This window comes from Musa acuminata, chromosome BXJ3-3, assembly GCF_036884655.1.
Source record: "Musa acuminata AAA Group cultivar baxijiao chromosome BXJ3-3, Cavendish_Baxijiao_AAA, whole genome shotgun sequence".
NCBI classification, from domain to species: Eukaryota; Viridiplantae; Streptophyta; class Magnoliopsida; order Zingiberales; family Musaceae; genus Musa; species Musa acuminata.
In genome coordinates, this window is record NC_088351.1 from 36,039,768 (window position 1) to 36,058,422 (window position 18,655).

Below are 18,655 nucleotides of genomic sequence, written 5' to 3' on the forward strand. Positions count from 1 at the left end.
AAACCCACATGACACGTTACCTGTGATGGTGATCGGTCCCCATCGTTGACCGGGTGCTGATCGGTTGACCATTAATGAGAAATCGTAAATTTAGGAGACTAATTGCATGCTTAACTTGTAATTACGTTACTAGAATACCAAATTGATGGAGTATAATCGGGTGAGGATTCGAAATTAGGTACAACGACCGTATGGAGAAGGGTTCAAAATCCTGCTTTGATTTGCTTTCAAGTTACTTCAATGAGTGAGAGATGCAGTCGACAGTGGCTCAGTTTCTGCGGCCTCATCGTGTAATTTGGGCCGGACCGGCCCATTATTAAGGCCTAACTTTGTCTGGCCCCGAGTGGGGAGACGGGAATAGGCCCTTGCGGGCCCCGAGGGCCCTGCAGTCGGTCACCAATGAAAGGTGGCCTTGGGCGGAGGCTCACACTCGCTTGACACGCGAGGAAGCTACGACGTGGGCCCCCACTTGGATTCCTCGTGTGACGACATAGCCCCTTTCATGACAGGGATTGGGTAGCTACTCACCTGTTTCCTCTTTCTTTTTAAGGTTCTTAAAGGGAGGAGGGGAAGCCGCATCGGTTCCCGTCTCCCTTTGTCCGTTTCCTCTCACCCTTTTCCACTACTTTTTCCGCATGCGGAGATTCCTACGCCACCGAGTGAGCTCAGGCTGTCCTGTTCCGAAGAGGAAACAGGATTTATTCCCTCACGCACCCAATCCAAACCTCACGTCATCAAATGGTAACCAGGAGAGAAAAGCCTGTCGCCTGTCGTGAGAATAACATCCGATCTCCAACCCTAGAGTCCGCACCGTCACTCCAGTCCCACCTCCACCAACCCGCAGCGCCCCCATGAACCACCGCCACGTCGCGGTGCTCTTTCCCGGGGTGGGTCGTGGGCGGGCCACCGCCACGAGTGGGCGCCAACCCGACACGCGTCAGGTGGTAACGCTCACCGCACCGCACCGCCAAGGAACGGGGTACAGGATCGGTTTTGGTGGGGAACAGTGACGCTTCTGTTTCGGTGCACACCCCCTATCCTAGTGCTCGCCACTGGTTCGTCTCTCCTTTGGAGGGCCAGCCATGGTTACTTCCAAACCCATGGGAGGAGTGTGAGGAGAGGAGCCTCGAAGGACTTGTTAATGCTCCCAAGTGAAATTCCAGGAGCTGGGGGTGGGTGGTCACCTTCGTTCCTCTGTTTTCTGGAGACATGTGTCTCTCTTTTCCCCCCAAAGTGCTTTGTCCAAATTCCAGTCCTTTTCTCCTTTTCTCCTCCCTTTGTCTCGCTCTCTAACCTTCTTTTTTACGAGGTGTTTGCATTTTTGCTTTCTTTTTCCTGGATTTTTCCTTTTGGTTGAGCTTTGAAGTAGGTTCAGATGTAAAGCTGAGATTTTTCGATGTTCTTTTCACGAAGTTGGTGGCTTTGTCTTCCTTTGATGCGCTCGCTTTTGCCTTTGTTTCCTTATTTGCTTCTTCGGTAACGGGATGACGCTGTGTGGACTTATGTTCTACATAATGGAAAAGGATTCGTGGTTTTTGTGATTCAAGAAGCTGATTTGGTCCTCAAAAATCCAACCTTTTGGATCAAAAATCAAAGGGAGGTAGTAATGGGGAATACAAGTAGTGTCAGGGAAAGTGGAGAGGAGGGGCAGGGTGGAAGCTCTCACTGTCAAAGAGGGTCAGAGGATTTGATGGGGCAGAGCCCTCCTCAGAGCCCCAGAGGCGCAGCGCAGTCTCCTCTACTCTTCGCTCCCCAGGTTAGCTTTCTTCGGTTTCCTCATCTGTTACTACGTTCTTTTCCAGATTAATGAACGGATCAAGATGCCAAATGGGCGAGACCAAGGAGGAGAAGCCTTATACTGCCTTGTTGATATTTCATTTGTTCTGCGTCTCTCTTGTTTGTTTACTACCAATGATGGTGTATCTGAAGAGATTCGATTGTTGATCAATTGTTGTTTTATACAGCTTCATTTGCAATAATTGTTTGGATAATTTTGCTGTGTGCTCAGAAGTGTTGCTTATGAAAATTGCATCTTTTCTTTACTTAATCATCTCTCCTGTCAACTTATGTTGACTATCACATTTACTACGTGATGTATTCGTTTATTGCAGATATATATTTGGGTAACTTGGTTTTGGTTATGATGGTTTCATGAAATTGGATGAGTGTTGTTTCTTATATTTTCTGATAAAATGGTGCTTCCTTGTTGGATCATATATTTCTGTAGTTGTATCATTTTTTGGGTGTTCTTTAGGCTACTTTGGTTGTCAGTTCCCTGATCATCAAGTAGAAACAAACAGGTACTAATGACATATCTATTGATAAAATTTCCTGTGGCTGGTACCTCATAATTGAAATTTTTTATAGTGCAAGTTGAAGAAATTAAAGCTTAGAACTTATTGATCGGGACATATGATTTATGATGGAAATGAACATGTCAATGACGGTACAAAAATCTTTCTTCAGACAAGCAGAGTGTTGGAATGTCAAATTGAGTATCCATTCATTTAAACAATGTGCGTTAAGAATATAAATCAAATCATGTCTCATCTATTGGCCTAACCTTTTAGATGCAATGACATGGTATCAAAGCCAGGTTATGTGTTGAAATCTTATCTAACGTTTTCTATTTTGTGCATTGTGGAACTAATGCTTATGCAATACCCTTTCTTCTCTATGGCACTTGGACCTAGCTTCATATCAAGCGTAATCCGGCTTATAGGTAATGTTAAATCTTGTAAATGTATTGGATCTTTTCATAACAGCTTAAACTTCTGGGTTTATGGCAATCCGATCAAAATATGTATCAAGCTGAATGTAGAAAACACATCTAGCAAGTATCTTTCTAGCGATCGGCAAATATAATCTGGCTTTGTTTAGGTCAAGGGGTGAACAAGGCAGCTTATAGTTAACGGTATCACATAAGACGACACCGTGTGTTCCAGAGCAAGTATCTTTATCCCGATAGCATTTTAAGTTGTGTGTTCAGTGTGCTTGAAGTCAGGATGGGTCAATTGTTTTCTGATAGAAAGACTATGATTATAGTGCCGATCCAGGAGGACAGTTTTCCTGAAATTTGAAGTTCTTTTTTGCAAAAGCCATAATTATATTACTATATTTGCAAGTATTTGCTTCCTATGATTGTTTGAATCTGATGCTCCATCTTATCCCTTGTTACGGATACGTGAGTGACCATAGATACATTTATGTTCTTAGTTGCTGACAAGGTGACTTACTATTGATTACATATGCATTCTCCCATGTTTAAACATGTTTTTGCCTCAATCAGAGTTCTCCATGTGGTTCTGGGGCCTTCAGTATATAATTAATACTCTTCATATGTTTCAGTAAAATCTGATGGATACCATATCGCATGTTCCATTTCCTCTCCAGGTCCCTATGACTCCATTGCAAAGACACGAAGAGATGCATTCGCCGAGTGATTCATGTAAGCCAAATTCCCCAATGTATGAGGATGCCCTTGATGTTCAAGGGATTCCAACAATGATTACTTGGGTCCATGGCGGCAGGGAAGTCTTTGTGGAAGGATCTTGGGATAACTGGATGACAAAGTACAATGAACCAGATTTTGTACCCCAAACTCTACTTGTTAAGATAAGATGTAGCGGTCTAAGGAGGTTATATATTGTTTTGTGTTATTGCAGGAAGCCCTTAGAAAGATCAGGCAAGGATTTTACAGTCATGATGGTGCTTCCTTCAGGTTTCTACCAATACAGATTCATTGTGGATGGAGAACAGAGATATGCCCCTGACGTCCCATGGATGAACGATGATATGGGAAATATCCATAACATTTTAGACCTGCAGGTAGCTTTTTCTTGAACTGTTGAACTGTTGATCCTTCTTTTCATTTGAGTGCTAATTTCTTTTGCATTGTTTACTTTAATGGATGAAGTGTTTGTTCGCTTGTATATATTTTAGTTGTGGTAGACTGACAAAATTCGGCACCTTATTTTTATTTATCGAGAGTGAATTTTTAAACAGTGTCTTCTTATAGTTTGTGTTTCATGAACTTTAGTTCCTTAAATTTATTTATCAAGAGATAATTCTTTGACATTTTCTCCTTTAGTTAATGTGTTTCATGAAATTTACCATGTATTTTCTCCTAGGAAGAATATTATGTCGCAAATTGTTAGTTTTAGTGGCATTTGGCACACCATTCTCTCAACTGAAAAGCAAATTTGTAAATGCATGCATACCATAACAACGATTGAGCGACACAATTTCTGGATCGAAGAATATACTTCCTGTAAAATTTGTGCATCTCTCTTTTAAGTGTTGCTGCATTTGTGCCTAAAACCAATTGTGCCTGTGACCAACTTGTCTATTGCCTAGTATTAATTAACGGTGAACAGTCCTCCAAAATTCATATAGGTTTTGATAAGATCTCTTTTGGTTGACATCTCATGGTTAGACATAAGCCGAAATTAATGAAAGGGAAGTTCACAACTAAATATCCAAGCTTAGTACAACAGTTTATCGTGCCGCAGGATTTTGTCCCAGAGGATTTAGGAGGTGTTGCGGGTTTCGAAATGCCTCAATCGCCAGAATCAAGCTACAGCAACTCACCACTTGGTTCAGAGGACTACCGAAAAGAGCCACCGCTTCTACCTCCGCAGCTGCACGTTACCGTTCTGAACGCACCAGCTGCCATGGATTGCCCCTCCTCTCTCACGAGGCCTCCGCATGTGGTGCTAAATCATCTCTATATTCAGAAAGGGAAGAGCAGTCAGCCTGTTGTGGCACTTGGAAAAACTCATAGGTTTCTCTCCAAGCATGTCACTGTGATACTGTACAAGTCCATAGCAAGATGATGTACAGATATAGCTGGTTAGTGTACCTGTCAAAACTCATGTCACCATTGTTCTGGTCTATGTTCAATAAAACTGTAATGTTACTTAATAGGACTTCCGTGAAGGATGAACACATATCTATGTTCATGTGAAAAGCAATTATTACTTGCTCTGATGCTTCTTCCTGCTAAAAGTTTGAGAACCAAGGTTTCTTTTTTATTCTCTGGTTAACAGATATCAAATAACATGGATTTGAAATTTATTGAGAGTGAAATCAATGTGTTTTACAAATCACAAGGTGTTTGGATGTGTATATGGAAGATTGAGATCATTGTACATGATTGTTGACTCTTAAGACTAGAATATTGTATTAGATCATACTCCTCCTGCCTACTGCATGAACTTCCACAACAAAGAATGCTTAAAATGTCACATGCTCTGATGTTCATGGAGATTACCAAGTAGCAATCTCTGTTTCCTACTTTTTCCAGTATTTTTTGTCTGTTCACCTTTGAAGTCATGATCAAGAAAGCTTGTTTTGTATATGGGATTTCTTCATAAGGTATTATTACTCTACTACATGGATGAATTTCCACACCAAAGAATGCTTAAATTGTCTCAGTCTCTGTCTGACATTTATGGAGATTACCAAACAGTAATATCTGTTTCCTACTTTTTCCAGTATTCATTGTCTGTTCACCTTGACGTCATGATCAAGAAAGCTTACATTTTGTATATGGGATTTCTTGAGAAGGTATCATCATCCTTCTAAACTGGATCATCAGGAGCAAACAGGAAGACCACGAGACTTGGAACAAAGAACCATGTACGTCAAAAGCAAGTACCAAGCTTGTTGAATGAGAGCCGCCAATCTGAAGTCGATGTTCACACCTATTCACATCCTGTTCCTTAGGAAAGTTCCATCAACGGACAAGACAGCTACATACCTTTCTTCTTTATCCAGCTGATGCTGAGTCAAGCATCAATTGGGCGGTAGAAGATGCAATTACTCCGATGAAGTGAGAACACAAATTTACTGTTCTTGCCACTCCACCTGCAACCAAAAACAGCCCCAACTTGTTAGAATGAGCTACGGATTTGAAGGTTATTGATCTTATTGACTGTTCTTACTCGTTCTTGGCTCATCATCAAGTCTGTAACACATGTCAAACCAGAGTGTTGAACATCGACTTGAAGAGTCAAAGTCTTTCGACGTCAATCTTTGAAAAGAGGTTGGGAAACTTAAAGCATTAAAGCTTCGTTGTCTGTTGTCTCGTTACTGAACCATCGTCTTGCTGCCCATTGACGAAGTCTATGTTGACTTGAGGTCACCTTCCAGTATCTTACAGAGCAACTTCATAGCGACTTCATGTGATCGATTGCAGTTGGACCCGTGGCATGCTTCAGCCTCTCCAACGAATCAGTGCCGTGTCTGAGAATGGACCCACCGAGATCAGATGCATGAGAGTGGAACACAAGCTTCAGGAGCTGTCTCCGTCCATGCAGCTGATCCACTGAGCTGCAGTTGACACTGTCATCGTCTCTCCAAGCGTGATCCTGTATAAGTGAGACATCACGACAATGCCTTTCGCCACCCATGAGAAGAGATCGAGACTGTGTGATGGACGCAGCGAAGCAACCGAGGCGCGGAGCTGCCGTCGATCACGCCTTCATCCGATTCCTCCTCCCCGTCTCCGTCCTCTTCTTGGTCCTCTCTTATTGCTACTCCTGCCACGTCCGTCTCCTTTCCGTCCAATTCACCTCGACCCTTCTCCATGACCTCGACCACTTCATCAGCAGGAAGGCCATGCTCCTCTTCTGCAACGCCCTCCTCTTGCTCGTCACCAGGGACTCCGGCCTGCTCGGCTTCTTCGCCCCCACCACCAACAACTCCGACGAGGAATCCGACCACAAACAGCTCCGACTTGATCGTGGCGACCCCGAGACGGAATCTGCTACAGTTAAACCGTGCCCTGTGGAGGAGAAGGCGGCGGTGACAAGCGGCCCCGAAACCAAAGGGTGCGAGGTGGAAGAGAAGGCTGAAGCGGGAGGTGATGCATCTCTTGAATCGGTTGCGGTGGAGGGAATGGACACGGAGAGGGTTGATGAGGATGAGACGGAGGACGAGAACATAGATGAGTTGAACAGGAAGTTCGAGGCGTTCATAGAGCGGGTGAAGAACGAGAGAAGAATGGAGGCTCGTCAGCTTGTTGTGGTCTGAGATTGCAGAAGCTTCATGCATTCTCTGTAAACAGTTTTCTCTTCTCTTTTCTTTCGTGCTCCGTCTCTTCTCTCTCTCGCTCTCGCTCTCGCGATCAGAGTTGAGATGTACATTAAACCTTAGTGGATTGGCACAATGATTCGATGATCTTGGAATTGGAGTTGATCGAACTTGTTTGTGCATACGGAGTTAACCACTCGGGTCAATTGGGATTCATGAGATCCAAAAGCTAGCTGTGATTGTGATCTCATTAGGTTCCAAAGGAGATTTCCACTCGAGGCATCGACAACATGTGAGTAGACGGAGACCAATACGATGATTCCATGGTATCATCAAGAAGACTTGATATAGCCAATACGAAGACTTGGCAGTGCGGCTTCACGTTATATTTTTAAATAATATATATTAGTTTTATTATTTATAGACTCATTATCACTGATTTTATTTTATTTTTCCTTATAATCTCTTATTTAGCCTTGCTAATGTCGTTCGGTATCGTCCGATCTCACTCGTCTTTCTCAATATCATCCATTAAAGATGAAGATGATGCGATGGAAGAATAAAAAAAGACATCGATAAAATATGGGTAAACTGATATCGTAAATAGATGATTCGATAATATCATCAAGAAGACTCTATAGCCAATACAAAGACTTGACAGACTTCCCATTATATTTTTCAGAAGTAACTAAGTTGGGTTTACTATAGACCGAATTCAAAAGTGATAAATGATTGGAAGTATTCATGGTATTAAAAAAAAAGAGAGAGCTACTAAGAAATTCTGAAAATGTAACCCATAAAAAGAGAGATTTTTCTCGAGAATTCATCCATTATTAAATAATACTTTTTTTATAAAAATTATGTGGGTAGTGAACAATAGCATGCTCTTGGATATATATATATATATATATATATATATATATATATATTTGAAATATAATAAATTAAAAATACTTTCATAATTGATATAATAAAAAGTTAAACCGTTGATTATAAATCATTATATTGTTATAAATCAGCATAATGATTTATAACAACATGAGCAAACTATTAAATGGCATACGTTTAATTAAAAATATGAAGGACAATATTATTATGGTAATTCCTGAAAATATTAAAAGAAAAGGGTAAATAATCCTTAAAAAGGACAAAGATTCCAAAAATTGGAATAGGATGAGGCGGTTTGACGCAACCAAATAGCTCATATCAAATTTGATCAGGACCGTCCATGTACGCGACGAAGAGTATCATGTGCGTCTAATTTCGTGCAAGCGATCAATTGGGACTCACCCCGACCCAGGCGATAGAGAGATGGCGGCGGTGAAGACCGCCGACGTTCTAACGGCCACGGCCGCAGCTGTTCTTTCGTCCGCCCTTCTCTCCTACCTCCTCCTCTCCGGCCACGGATTCAAGCTCCCGTGGTTTAGAGATCGTGGAAACTACCGTCGGCATAAGAGTCGCGGGAAGAGGAACGGCCTTGTCGATGCCGTCGGCAACACGCCTCTAATCAGAATCAACAGCCTTTCTGATGCCACTGGGTGTGAGGTAAAGATATTTTTTATCCAAAAAGATTGGATCTTTTATATCCTCGCTAGATTTTTCTTGGCGATTCTTGATGGCTGAGGAAGTCATCTTTTCATGTCTTTAACTTGATTCGAGAACTCATTGGTTCTTTGTCTTGATTTGTGGATTTTCCTTTCGTTTATCTTTCAGATTCTTGGGAAAGCCGAGTTCTTGAACCCTGGGGGGAGCGTGAAAGACCGGGTGGCGGTCAAAATCATTGAAGAAGTGAGTGAATGATCTATAATCTACTAGTCATTTGTTTCTATCAGCCGAGAGTGAAAGAAATGACTTCAAACATGCCAATTTGACAACCAAAGCTTTCTTCTTCGCAAGCGAGCCTTTTGGTTTATTCTGTCGTCGTCGTTGGCCATGGATTGCTATCTTGGTATTCAAGAATATACTTGATGATATGACATCACTACTTTACTCATTTTATTTGGTAGGGGGGAACATTTTCGCAGTCACACTATGACAAGGCAATGAAGGCAATAAGAAGATAGGAAAACAGCAACATTACTGTTTTTGTCATTGTTTTTTATCTATGTTCTGGCATGTCTGATAAATATGTGAAAAGTTCCACTGATATATCTTATGTGCTTGGTCATAAATTTTGTATTTTATTGAATAATGTCAAGCTTTAATATCTTATCGATGAAATATAGACTGCAAAATGTAATCAATTGAACTTTTTTATAATGACATGCCATACTTGTCATCATCGAAATGTAATTTTATGTAGGCACTAGATTCTGGGGGCCTCATGCCAGGTGGTGTCGTGACCGAGGGAAGTGCTGGAAGTACCGCAATTAGCCTAGCGACAATTGCTCCTGCATATGGATGTAGATGTCATGTTGTTATTCCTGATGATGTTGCCATTGAAAAGGTTGGTCCATCATCCTAATTTCATCTTTTGATCTTTTGCCTGTACCGTATATTGCATTATGCAATCAATTTGCAGTCAACATGTTCTTTGATTTTGCCCATGCTCAAATTTGTTGATGTTCTTCTAAATTGACTAAATATCATTTCATTACATTCTGCAAGTAGTTTTTAGTAAAGAATCGGACAGTGCATGCAAAGAATATTTTGTTCTTTGGATCAATGCCAGTGTGTGCCCGTGAATGTTGGTCAATAGAGATTTATTGATCATAGACACTCAGGGTACTACCTGGTCGCTAGATCCATGACTGAAGCAAGTTGTGAATCTGTTATGATATTGTGTCTTTTAATTGGTGTTTGTATTCTTAGTCCTAACATGTTGGCCTCATAAGCTTTTGGGGTTGAGTGGTGCTTCCTTGCAAAGTTCAAATATTTTGTATATCTTAGGTTAAAGTTAGCACTTAGAACTGCTACCTATACATATGTTTTTCAAATTTCTCTTGGAAACATGTTGCTATAATCTGAGGAATCATTTCATTTAAGGGATTGCATTCACGCAATTCAGAAAATATTTTAACAACTCTCTCTCTCTTTCTCACTCTCACTCACTCACTCACTCACACTCTCACTCACTCACTCACTCACACATGGCATCAATCAATTTGCAGTCAACATGTTCTTTGATTTTGCCCATGCTCAAATTTGTTGATGTTCTTCTAAATTGACTAAATATCATTTCATTACATTCTGCAAGTAGTTTTTAGTAAAGAATCGGACAGTACATGCAAAGAATATTTTGTTCTTTGGATCAATGCCAGTGTGTGCCCGTGAATGTTGGTCAATAGAGATTTATTGATCATATACACTCAGGGTACTACCTGGTCGCTAGATCCATGACTGAAGCAAGTTGTGAATCTGTTATGATATTGTGTCTTTTAATTGGTGTTTGTATTCTTAGTCCTAACATGTTGGCCTCATAAGCTTTTGGGGTTGAGTGGTGCTTCCTTGCAAAGTTCAAATATTTTGTATATCTTAGGTTAAAGTTAGCACTTAGAACTGCTACCTATACATATGTTTTTCAAATTTCTCTTGGAAACATGTTGCTATAATCTGAGGAATCATTTCATTTAAGGGATTGCATTCACGCAATTCAGAAAATATTTTAACAACTCTCTCTCTCTTTCTCACTCTCACTCACTCACTCACTCACACATGTCAAATGACTTCCTGGAAGAAAGTTGAAGCCTAGGAGCTCATAGGAAAATAGAGCCGATAAGCTTCTGGTTGATAATCACCAAAGTAGATGAGTGAAATACTGAATAGGAATTGGAGGTGCAACTACTCCTTGAAAGATGGATGCAAATTTTAGTTCTGTTTGATCTTTGGTTTCAGTTGTAGGTTTAAATCCATACATGGACATTGCACACACCTTGAAGGCTTTAGATCAAGATAACACCTAAACAAGCCATACCTCTCTTTTGGATTGATAATACTGGCTTATTTGTTATCAAAAGAGGTTTAGCATGGAAATCAGACCAAAAGACTGAAAATTCAACCTTATTGACTCTGAGTAGCATAAACATAAAAAATATGACAAAAGAAATGATTGTATCTTAAAGGTAGCTGCATATTATGTCGAAAGATACAACACAAGGAAGATTAGTTTCTCCCTGGTTTACTTAAATACAGTTGTCTTTCTGTTTATTGTTTAATTTTCAACTCTGGATATTCTTTCAGTCTCAAATAATTGAGGCTCTTGGAGCTACCGTGGAAAGAGTAAGGCCTGTCTCTATTACACACAAAGACCACTATGTTAATGTCGCAAGGAGGAGGGCCTTAGAGGCTACAAATAGAGCTGCAATTCCAAGAGAAGCTGATAAAATCAAAGGCATAGACTTGCTGCAAATGAATGGTCATGCACCAAACCAAACAGAAGGTCATCCTTGCTCCGCTGATAATAAAGGTGGTTTCTTTGCTGATCAGTTTGAAAACCTAGCAAACTTCAGGGCCCACTATGAATGGACTGGTCCTGAGATATGGGAGCAAACTCAAGGGAAATTGCATGCCTTTGTTGCTGCTGCCGGTACAGGTGGCACGATTGCTGGAATATCACAGTTTCTCAAGGTTCATCATTGTTTGTACATTAGATTTTATGCTATATCTAATGCTTTGCTCTTCTTTTTTATCCTTCTACTATCTTGATGTCTTCTTATCCAGGAAAAAAATCCAAATATTAAGTGTTTCCTTATTGATCCCCCGGGGTCTGGTCTGTTCAATAAGGTCACGAGAGGAGTAATGTATACGAAGGAGGAGGCAGAGGGCCGGCGCCTGAAGAACCCTTTTGATACTATAACAGAAGGAATTGGAATCAACAGATTGACCAAGAATTTCATGATGGCCGAGTTGGATGGAGCTTACCGAGGCACCGATAGAGAGGCTGTTGAAATGTCCAGGTGCATGCTAAACTTCCAGACAATCATATTCAATTAGTGCCTGCATATAATTTAAAAAGAGAATAAAAAAAGGAAAGTATCCCAGGTATATAGATATTTTCTGTATGGGCAAATTAAGATGCTAACATATTTACGAAATTGGAAAGAGAAAGACTGTACTTGTTACTTCTTGTAGCACCGTTTGTATGACAGCGCTCTCATGATTACAGTTCCAATCCATTGATGATGTCGGACGACATATATCTTTGAAGATATAGAGATGCATTAACATAACAGTTGTCTATGAAGGTTGCATGGTTCTTTTCTGATTCTGTCACTATTTTCTCTGACAAATAGTCTAGGGGTGCCAGTGAATCTTATCACTCATAAACAAATGTGTCTTATTTGAATAGACTGACATTCTTGAATTAGAAACTGTGATCATTTGGCATAATTAATTAGTCTATGAATGTTTTGTTGTTGGAGTGGCTCATGAAATTTTGTTTGTTAAATTATACATGGTTTCTGCTCATTTAAGGTCATCATTACATTTCTGGAATATGGTTTTAGAATGCCTTTTTGGGTGCTGGACAACATCAACTCTGTCTATATGTAAGATAGGTTTCCTGAAATTTTTCGTGATTGTTTCAAGCCTAAGCTGCATATTCTTGTTTCCAGAGTTAACTTTGATGAACTGGTTAGAAAAATTTTAGGTCTTCAAACATAAATAAGCTTATCAAGCGGCCAACTTAAGACGCTCCACTGAGGAACATTGTGAATTAAAAAAACTAGTCTGGTTGTGAAGTCGCTGACTTTTACTATATTCATTGGATCAGTTAGAAAAATTGCTTTTTTGGACATCTTAAAATAGCTTTTGTTTCTGATTTTGATGAAATATGGACCCCAGCATCTCATCAGTTGATCTTTCAGGTTGTATCTTTCACTCTACAACCTCAAGTTTAATGCTTAATATCATTACTTGTGATTCCATTGCCTGAGAGTGGTGGTCTCATTATTCACATCATTTAGATTGATCTTCTTTACGTACTTCATGAGTTTCTCTTGCACAGTGCACTGCAGAGTTATTCTGTATAAATAAGTTTGAACTCCTTTGGCAAGTTCTTTTTCCTTCCTCTTCCGATATCTAGACGTTGCAGTTTACCTCATGAACCGATGGTTTGTCCTGCTATCCTCCATAGTGAAACAACTATCCAAAATGATGGTTGATTCTGGTTTTTTATTTTTTTTATTACATGTATTTCCTCGATCCTAACCAAGTTTATGAACAGCAAGTACATATATATATACTTTCTCATATATATCCTCTCAGGTTTCTTCTGAAGAAGGATGGACTATTTCTCGGGAGTTCTTCAGCGATGAACTGCGTTGGAGCTGTACGATTGGCACGATCCTTAGGTCCAGGACACACGATCGTAACAATTTTATGTGACAGCGGGATGAGGCATCTGAGCAAGTTCTGTAATGCTCGATATCTGGTCGATCATGGACTGACACCAACTGCGACCGGTCTGGAGTTTCTCGATCGCTCTTGAAGTTGTATAGCCTGGCGGAGTGCCAGAATTCATACACATATATCGGCATCCATCTTGTGGAAAGGTAACTGCCTGAGCAATTCAGGGATTTCTTCTCATTGCTACCATATGTGCTGAATACAGATGTGGCATCTCAGGAGATTTGCCACTGAAGCTCTCATCATGCTTATCTTACTGCATATTATGATGGAGCAAGAGATCATGCATGAAGCCTCTTCATAAATGCAAGAGAGGTGTGTGTTCTTGCTCGAGAAGCTTAGCCAACAGGTATTGTTGTTTAGGGTTATTTATGTGGAGTTCCTATTGTTTGCTTACATTTATTCTAGGGATTTGAGGATCTTAGTTTTTTGTTCATGGGACTTGGATGATTAAGAGTTTCCTTTCTTTTCTACTTCCTTTTATATTCTGAGTGTCCAACTTTTGGATTTTTTTGTCTAAATTTTGGGTATGAATCTCCATTTCGGCTGAAATCCAATATGCTTGCCGGGTTGGATATGGTTTATAATCCGTATAAGCTCATTTTCAATCCGAACCCGACAAGAATAGTGATTACAACTAATAATGACACACACACACCAATTTTGAAGGATGAAAGGTAATTTCTAGTTGTCAACTTTATAGGAGAATGTGTTCAGAGAAAAATTACCATCTAAAGTTATCACTGGAATAAGCACTTCGAGCCGCAAAGAATTATCCGTTCTGGATGGATCGGACACAACTTTTTTTGTTCTTCTTGTGAGTAGATTATCTGCATGAACTAATTGAAAGAATTATTGAAACAGGAGACATGCAAGTAAAAAAAATCGACGACAATTATAGGATTTTACAAACAGTCGCAGAAATTATTCATAAGAAAAAAATTAAAGCAAAAGTTTTTTTTTTTTTGCATGAAAAGTACCTGAATATGTCCCAAGTTCAATTATAAACTATCACACTCTGAAATGGTTCATTTTATGATCTCAAAAGTGTGTTCAGATGACAAAGGCAGAGTCAATTGAGACAAAGTAGGTGCACATCAGTAGCAGAACAGGGTATAATTTCATTATGGGTCTCAAACTACAGCAGGAGAGGAAAGAAATGCTTAACACAGGGTAAGGAAAGATGTACATGCCAGAGTGTTATCACAAATTTCTTGACTATGATGAACCATTCTCCGAACTTAATCTTAATAATTATGGCTACACCGGTGAAAAGTCACGACACATGTTCGGGACAACCTCTTCTCCTGCTTTTTGAATATAAAGAAATGTCGCGACTGCAACAAAAACAAATACATAGTAACTGAAACACATGGTTCTCCATTTTGCATCATAAGAATGTTTACTCATTTAAGAAAATTTGCGGACCAAATGTTTACTTATTATCAGCATGTCATCTGTTAGCACTACAATTGCAAGTATAACATGCTTGGTACTAAAGAGCAAGACCATAAAGACCACAAAGTGTTCATTGGTCGGACAACCTGTAAGATCCGAATGCAAATAATTTAGTAACAAAATTTCCTACCTCAAGGTATGAAAGTTTGTTTCATTCAAAAGAAAGCATGCTCTACTCATGCTACTATGACTAAGCAACAAGCCTCATCCGCTGTACACAAGGCAAAAAGTTCATGATCTTCTCTTCATTGATTGCATCATCCGTAAGAATACTATAATATCATTGCAGCGATATTAAGCAACAGTACTAAGCAACAAACCTCATCCACTGTACATGAGGCAAAAAGTTCATGATCTTCTCTTCATTGATTGCATCATCCGTAAGAATACTAATATCATTGCAGTGATATTAAGCAACAGGAAAGTAAAGGTCGAGTTGGAAAAAGAAACTGTTGGTTCCATCGTGCGGATGCTTAATCTAGTGGTGCAGTCCACGCAAGTTATAAGACATAAACCTTCAGCTCAAAAAACGAATGAAGTGGGAAAACATTGTGCCATAACAAATATCTATAGGAGAGGACCCCAAATTTAAAGGATATAGTAGAAAAAATGTTCACACAAACATAAGATAAAAGCACTAAGTAGTCAGAGACACTCAAGTTCACTGTAAAAAAGTTCGGGATCATGATTTCAACACTCATCCAGAGCATTACGAGTATGAAGTGGTTACATTGAGACCAAACAAGGTTTCAGATGGAAGGGCCAAAACTGTTTGCCAATTATACGACAGGAAAGTAAACAGGAAATTGCATAAAAACTCAGGAAAAATCAAAAGAAGAACAAAAACTGTAAACCAGGCCCGACAAGAACGTTAATAGATGATCAATTAGTCGAAACAGAATCCCTAAGTTTTCTAAAAACATGGAAAGAAAAAAAAGAACCGCATAACATAATTGCTAGAAATTAGAAAAACTACTTAACATAATAAGATCTGGGGCCTCTACCATTTTAAGAACAGTTAAGGCAATAAAAATCCTTGGAACAGTAAAAAAATTGATGCTGCAGTCCTATGAGATGTCAAATATATAAATCAATTATGAGTCCTAACTGTGTATATGGGAGGATTGTCACTAAAACAAAATAAAAAGACACAAATAGCATTCATGGTTATATTATATAAAGTAGCTTTCATAATAATATAACTCATCTTAAGCGAGCATGAGATCAATAAATTAGTATGTCTACAAAACAGTAGGAGAGTTTAGACCTGAGACCATTCCAATGCTCTTACATTAGTTTAAGGAGCCGCTAGCAATTGGTTCTAACTTTCTATGTTAGGAATTGGATATATATATATATATATATATATATATATATATATATATATATAGTAGATTTGAGACTTAAGAGCATTAAAATGCTCTTATAATAATTTTAAAAACCAGTAGAATTTTCAAATTTGTCAATAAGAATTAAATACTTCATTGTTTATGGACATGCCAATTTGGTGGAAAAAAAATTATTGGCAAATAAGGCCGGCATAACTGAGAAATAAAATGAAGATTATCATATCAGATATGAGGAGAGCATGCAAAGAGAACTTATATGGAAGATGACAAACAAGAAGAAATACTCTTTGAGATCTACACAGGTTAAGAGAGTTCTAAATTAGTGACATCCCATTAACCATTTTCCAGTCTCACAGGATTAGAATGGCAGCAAATCTTGTACATATTTCAAGAGAGTCCCAACAAACTATGAGCACAAGTTCTTACTACTGAATGCAGATGCTGTCCTGTCTCCGAGAACACCATTTTGCCTCTTCCTCTCACCTACAAAGAAGAGTTCACTGTCACAAGTTCCAAAGATCAAATGTTTGTATCATTTAGAAATGCATTGCAGTAAACCCAATCCCAATTCGCGTTCTCAATATTAAGGTTATGAACTTGAACAAACCATTAGGGAAAATAAGAACATCCGAGCATTAGAAGATAAGATCACGACATGTGGCCGACAGAAATCATAATTTCACGCCGATGATTACGGGGTACAAGAAATACCTAACAAGGGATCACGCGCACCTATTGTCCGGCGTCCTCGGAGAACCGGGCGTCAAAGGGCGCGGAAACATGGGGATGGGCCGCAGCGGCGGCGGCTGCGCCAACCCCGGACCCGTTCTGGAGCTCGATGACGAGCCACCTGACGGCCTTGCTCATCTGCTCGAGCCGGACGGCGCTGATGGGCGGGATCCCGGGTGCCGTGGCAGGGCGGCCAGCCTTGGAGGGGGCGGCGCCGGTTGCCTCGTCGACTAAGCACTCGGAGCCGATGCGCTGCTTCATGGACTCGACGAACTCCTCGGCCTGGTCGCAGGCGACACGGAAGAGTTCCCACCGCTGCTTGAAGGCCTCGAGCGCGGCGTCGGTGACGGGCGTCTTCTGCCCGCCGGACTGCTCCTTTGCCTCCAGGGCGGCCGCCGCCGCAGCTACGAACTCGTCATAGGCAGCGCTCAGTGCCTCCACGGTGCTCTCCATCGCCTCCGCCCGATGCGTGGTCGTCGGTGACGGGAGAGAAAAGGGTCAACTGCGACCGGGCGGCCCAGATAAGATCAGTACGAACCATCGAGTATATCGTTGGCGATTTACGGATCTTAAAGCAGTTTGGTCCTGTCACATTACGTGATTCGTGAGACTGATTCGATGATCACGGGATTACAAATGCTGAGATCACAGAAGCCACATCAAAGGTGGAAACCAAAGAGTTTTTATCCAAAGAAATTAGAAATCGAGAAGGATAAATAAGCGAATGTTATTTAGGTATTAATCTTTTCATATTAGAAATGGGTACTACTCATACGTCGTGGGACTAAATGATCTTATCAACGTGTATAACATAATATCATATAATATATATTTTTATTTTAGATAGATAATAAAATTATTATATTTTATTCGATGTATTAACTATTTTATATGTGATTGATAAATCAATTTAGGTAATATATATGTTTTTATCTTTATTAGATGCATTACACAAAAAAGTACTTAGTGCATCCTCTCTGGGCATAAGCATTAAACCCATTCTTTCATCTCCCCTACATGTGATATATTTTTAAAAAATATATATATATATTCTTATGACATAAATATTCAATACATACTAAATAGACAAATAATATCCTCACACGCAATACGTTTATCTAAGATTTAAAGATTAACTTATGAAATCATTATCCTTTTTATACCAAAAACAATTATTAAAATATTATAATACGACATGAAAAAATATTTTTAAATTATAATGAGGGGACTAATAATATGACAATTATCCATAATCAATATAAACTTAATCCATCAAATTTAGTCAGCTTTGAAATGACACGTGCCATATCAAATATGATATCCAAATATATTACATCATTAAAATGCTTAATATAACATCAAATTTCGATTCGACCAAAATTATCGAGTTTAAGATTATATTATAAATTACATGGGTGTCAAATTTTAGGCTCACAATGACAGTGACGAAGAAATATTCTCATAATAATATGACTGACAGAACAACTAAACAGTGACCACAATTAACTACGTGGAAGCATCATTTCATTGAATGATTGAATCCATGCAATGAACATATGTGTATGATTAGAGTCCAAACAACACGTCAATTCGGATAATGGATGAAATGGCATTGCGCCTGTCATCATTGTTGCCTGAAGCTTTGGGCTTCAAGAATGGGTTTAGTTTGAACGCAAAGACTTCGCGAACCATATCGAGCAGCAAATTTTCAATTGATTGATCAAATGCCGTGATTTTGG

General features: G+C 39.5%; 3 protein-coding genes across 9 annotated transcripts; 2 read left to right on the forward strand and 1 right to left on the reverse strand.

The window, feature by feature from the left end:
* The first annotated feature begins 1,015 nt into the window (after positions 1–1,015).
* On the forward strand, positions 1,016–4,986 carry LOC135634288 (SNF1-related protein kinase regulatory subunit beta-2-like). The gene is made up of 4 exons (XM_065144655.1): positions 1,016–1,756; positions 3,394–3,572; positions 3,666–3,828; positions 4,512–4,986. Exons 1-4 carry the CDS (start codon positions 1,607–1,609, stop codon positions 4,833–4,835), a joined length of 816 nt encoding a protein of 271 aa, XP_065000727.1. The 5' UTR covers positions 1,016–1,606; the 3' UTR covers positions 4,836–4,986.
* A 3,302-nt stretch (positions 4,987–8,288) lies between these two features.
* Positions 8,289–13,853, forward strand: LOC135634223 (cysteine synthase 2-like). Its single transcript, XM_065144543.1, has 6 exons — positions 8,289–8,580; positions 8,749–8,823; positions 9,338–9,481; positions 11,215–11,601; positions 11,695–11,930; positions 13,240–13,853. Exons 1-6 carry the CDS (start codon positions 8,347–8,349, stop codon positions 13,460–13,462), a joined length of 1,299 nt encoding a protein of 432 aa, XP_065000615.1. The 5' UTR covers positions 8,289–8,346; the 3' UTR covers positions 13,463–13,853.
* Positions 11,430–17,531, reverse strand: LOC103978770 (mediator of RNA polymerase II transcription subunit 32). Of its 7 annotated transcripts, none has more exons than XR_010495267.1 (5): positions 16,920–17,531; positions 16,614–16,670; positions 14,109–14,210; positions 11,896–11,970; positions 11,430–11,824 (listed from the first exon to the last, which is right to left on the reverse strand). XR_010495267.1 is itself a non-coding variant. In XM_009394693.3 (2 exons), exon 1 carries the CDS (start codon positions 17,367–17,369, stop codon positions 16,920–16,922), a length of 450 nt encoding a protein of 149 aa, XP_009392968.2. In that variant the 5' UTR covers positions 17,370–17,531; the 3' UTR covers positions 16,497–16,670. The 7 variants fall into 7 exon arrangements, 1 of the variants encoding a protein (XP_009392968.2); XR_010495266.1 differs by having other exon boundaries at positions 14,109–14,219; XR_010495269.1 differs by having other exon boundaries at positions 16,899–17,450.
* Positions 17,532–18,655: the final 1,124 nt, after the last annotated feature.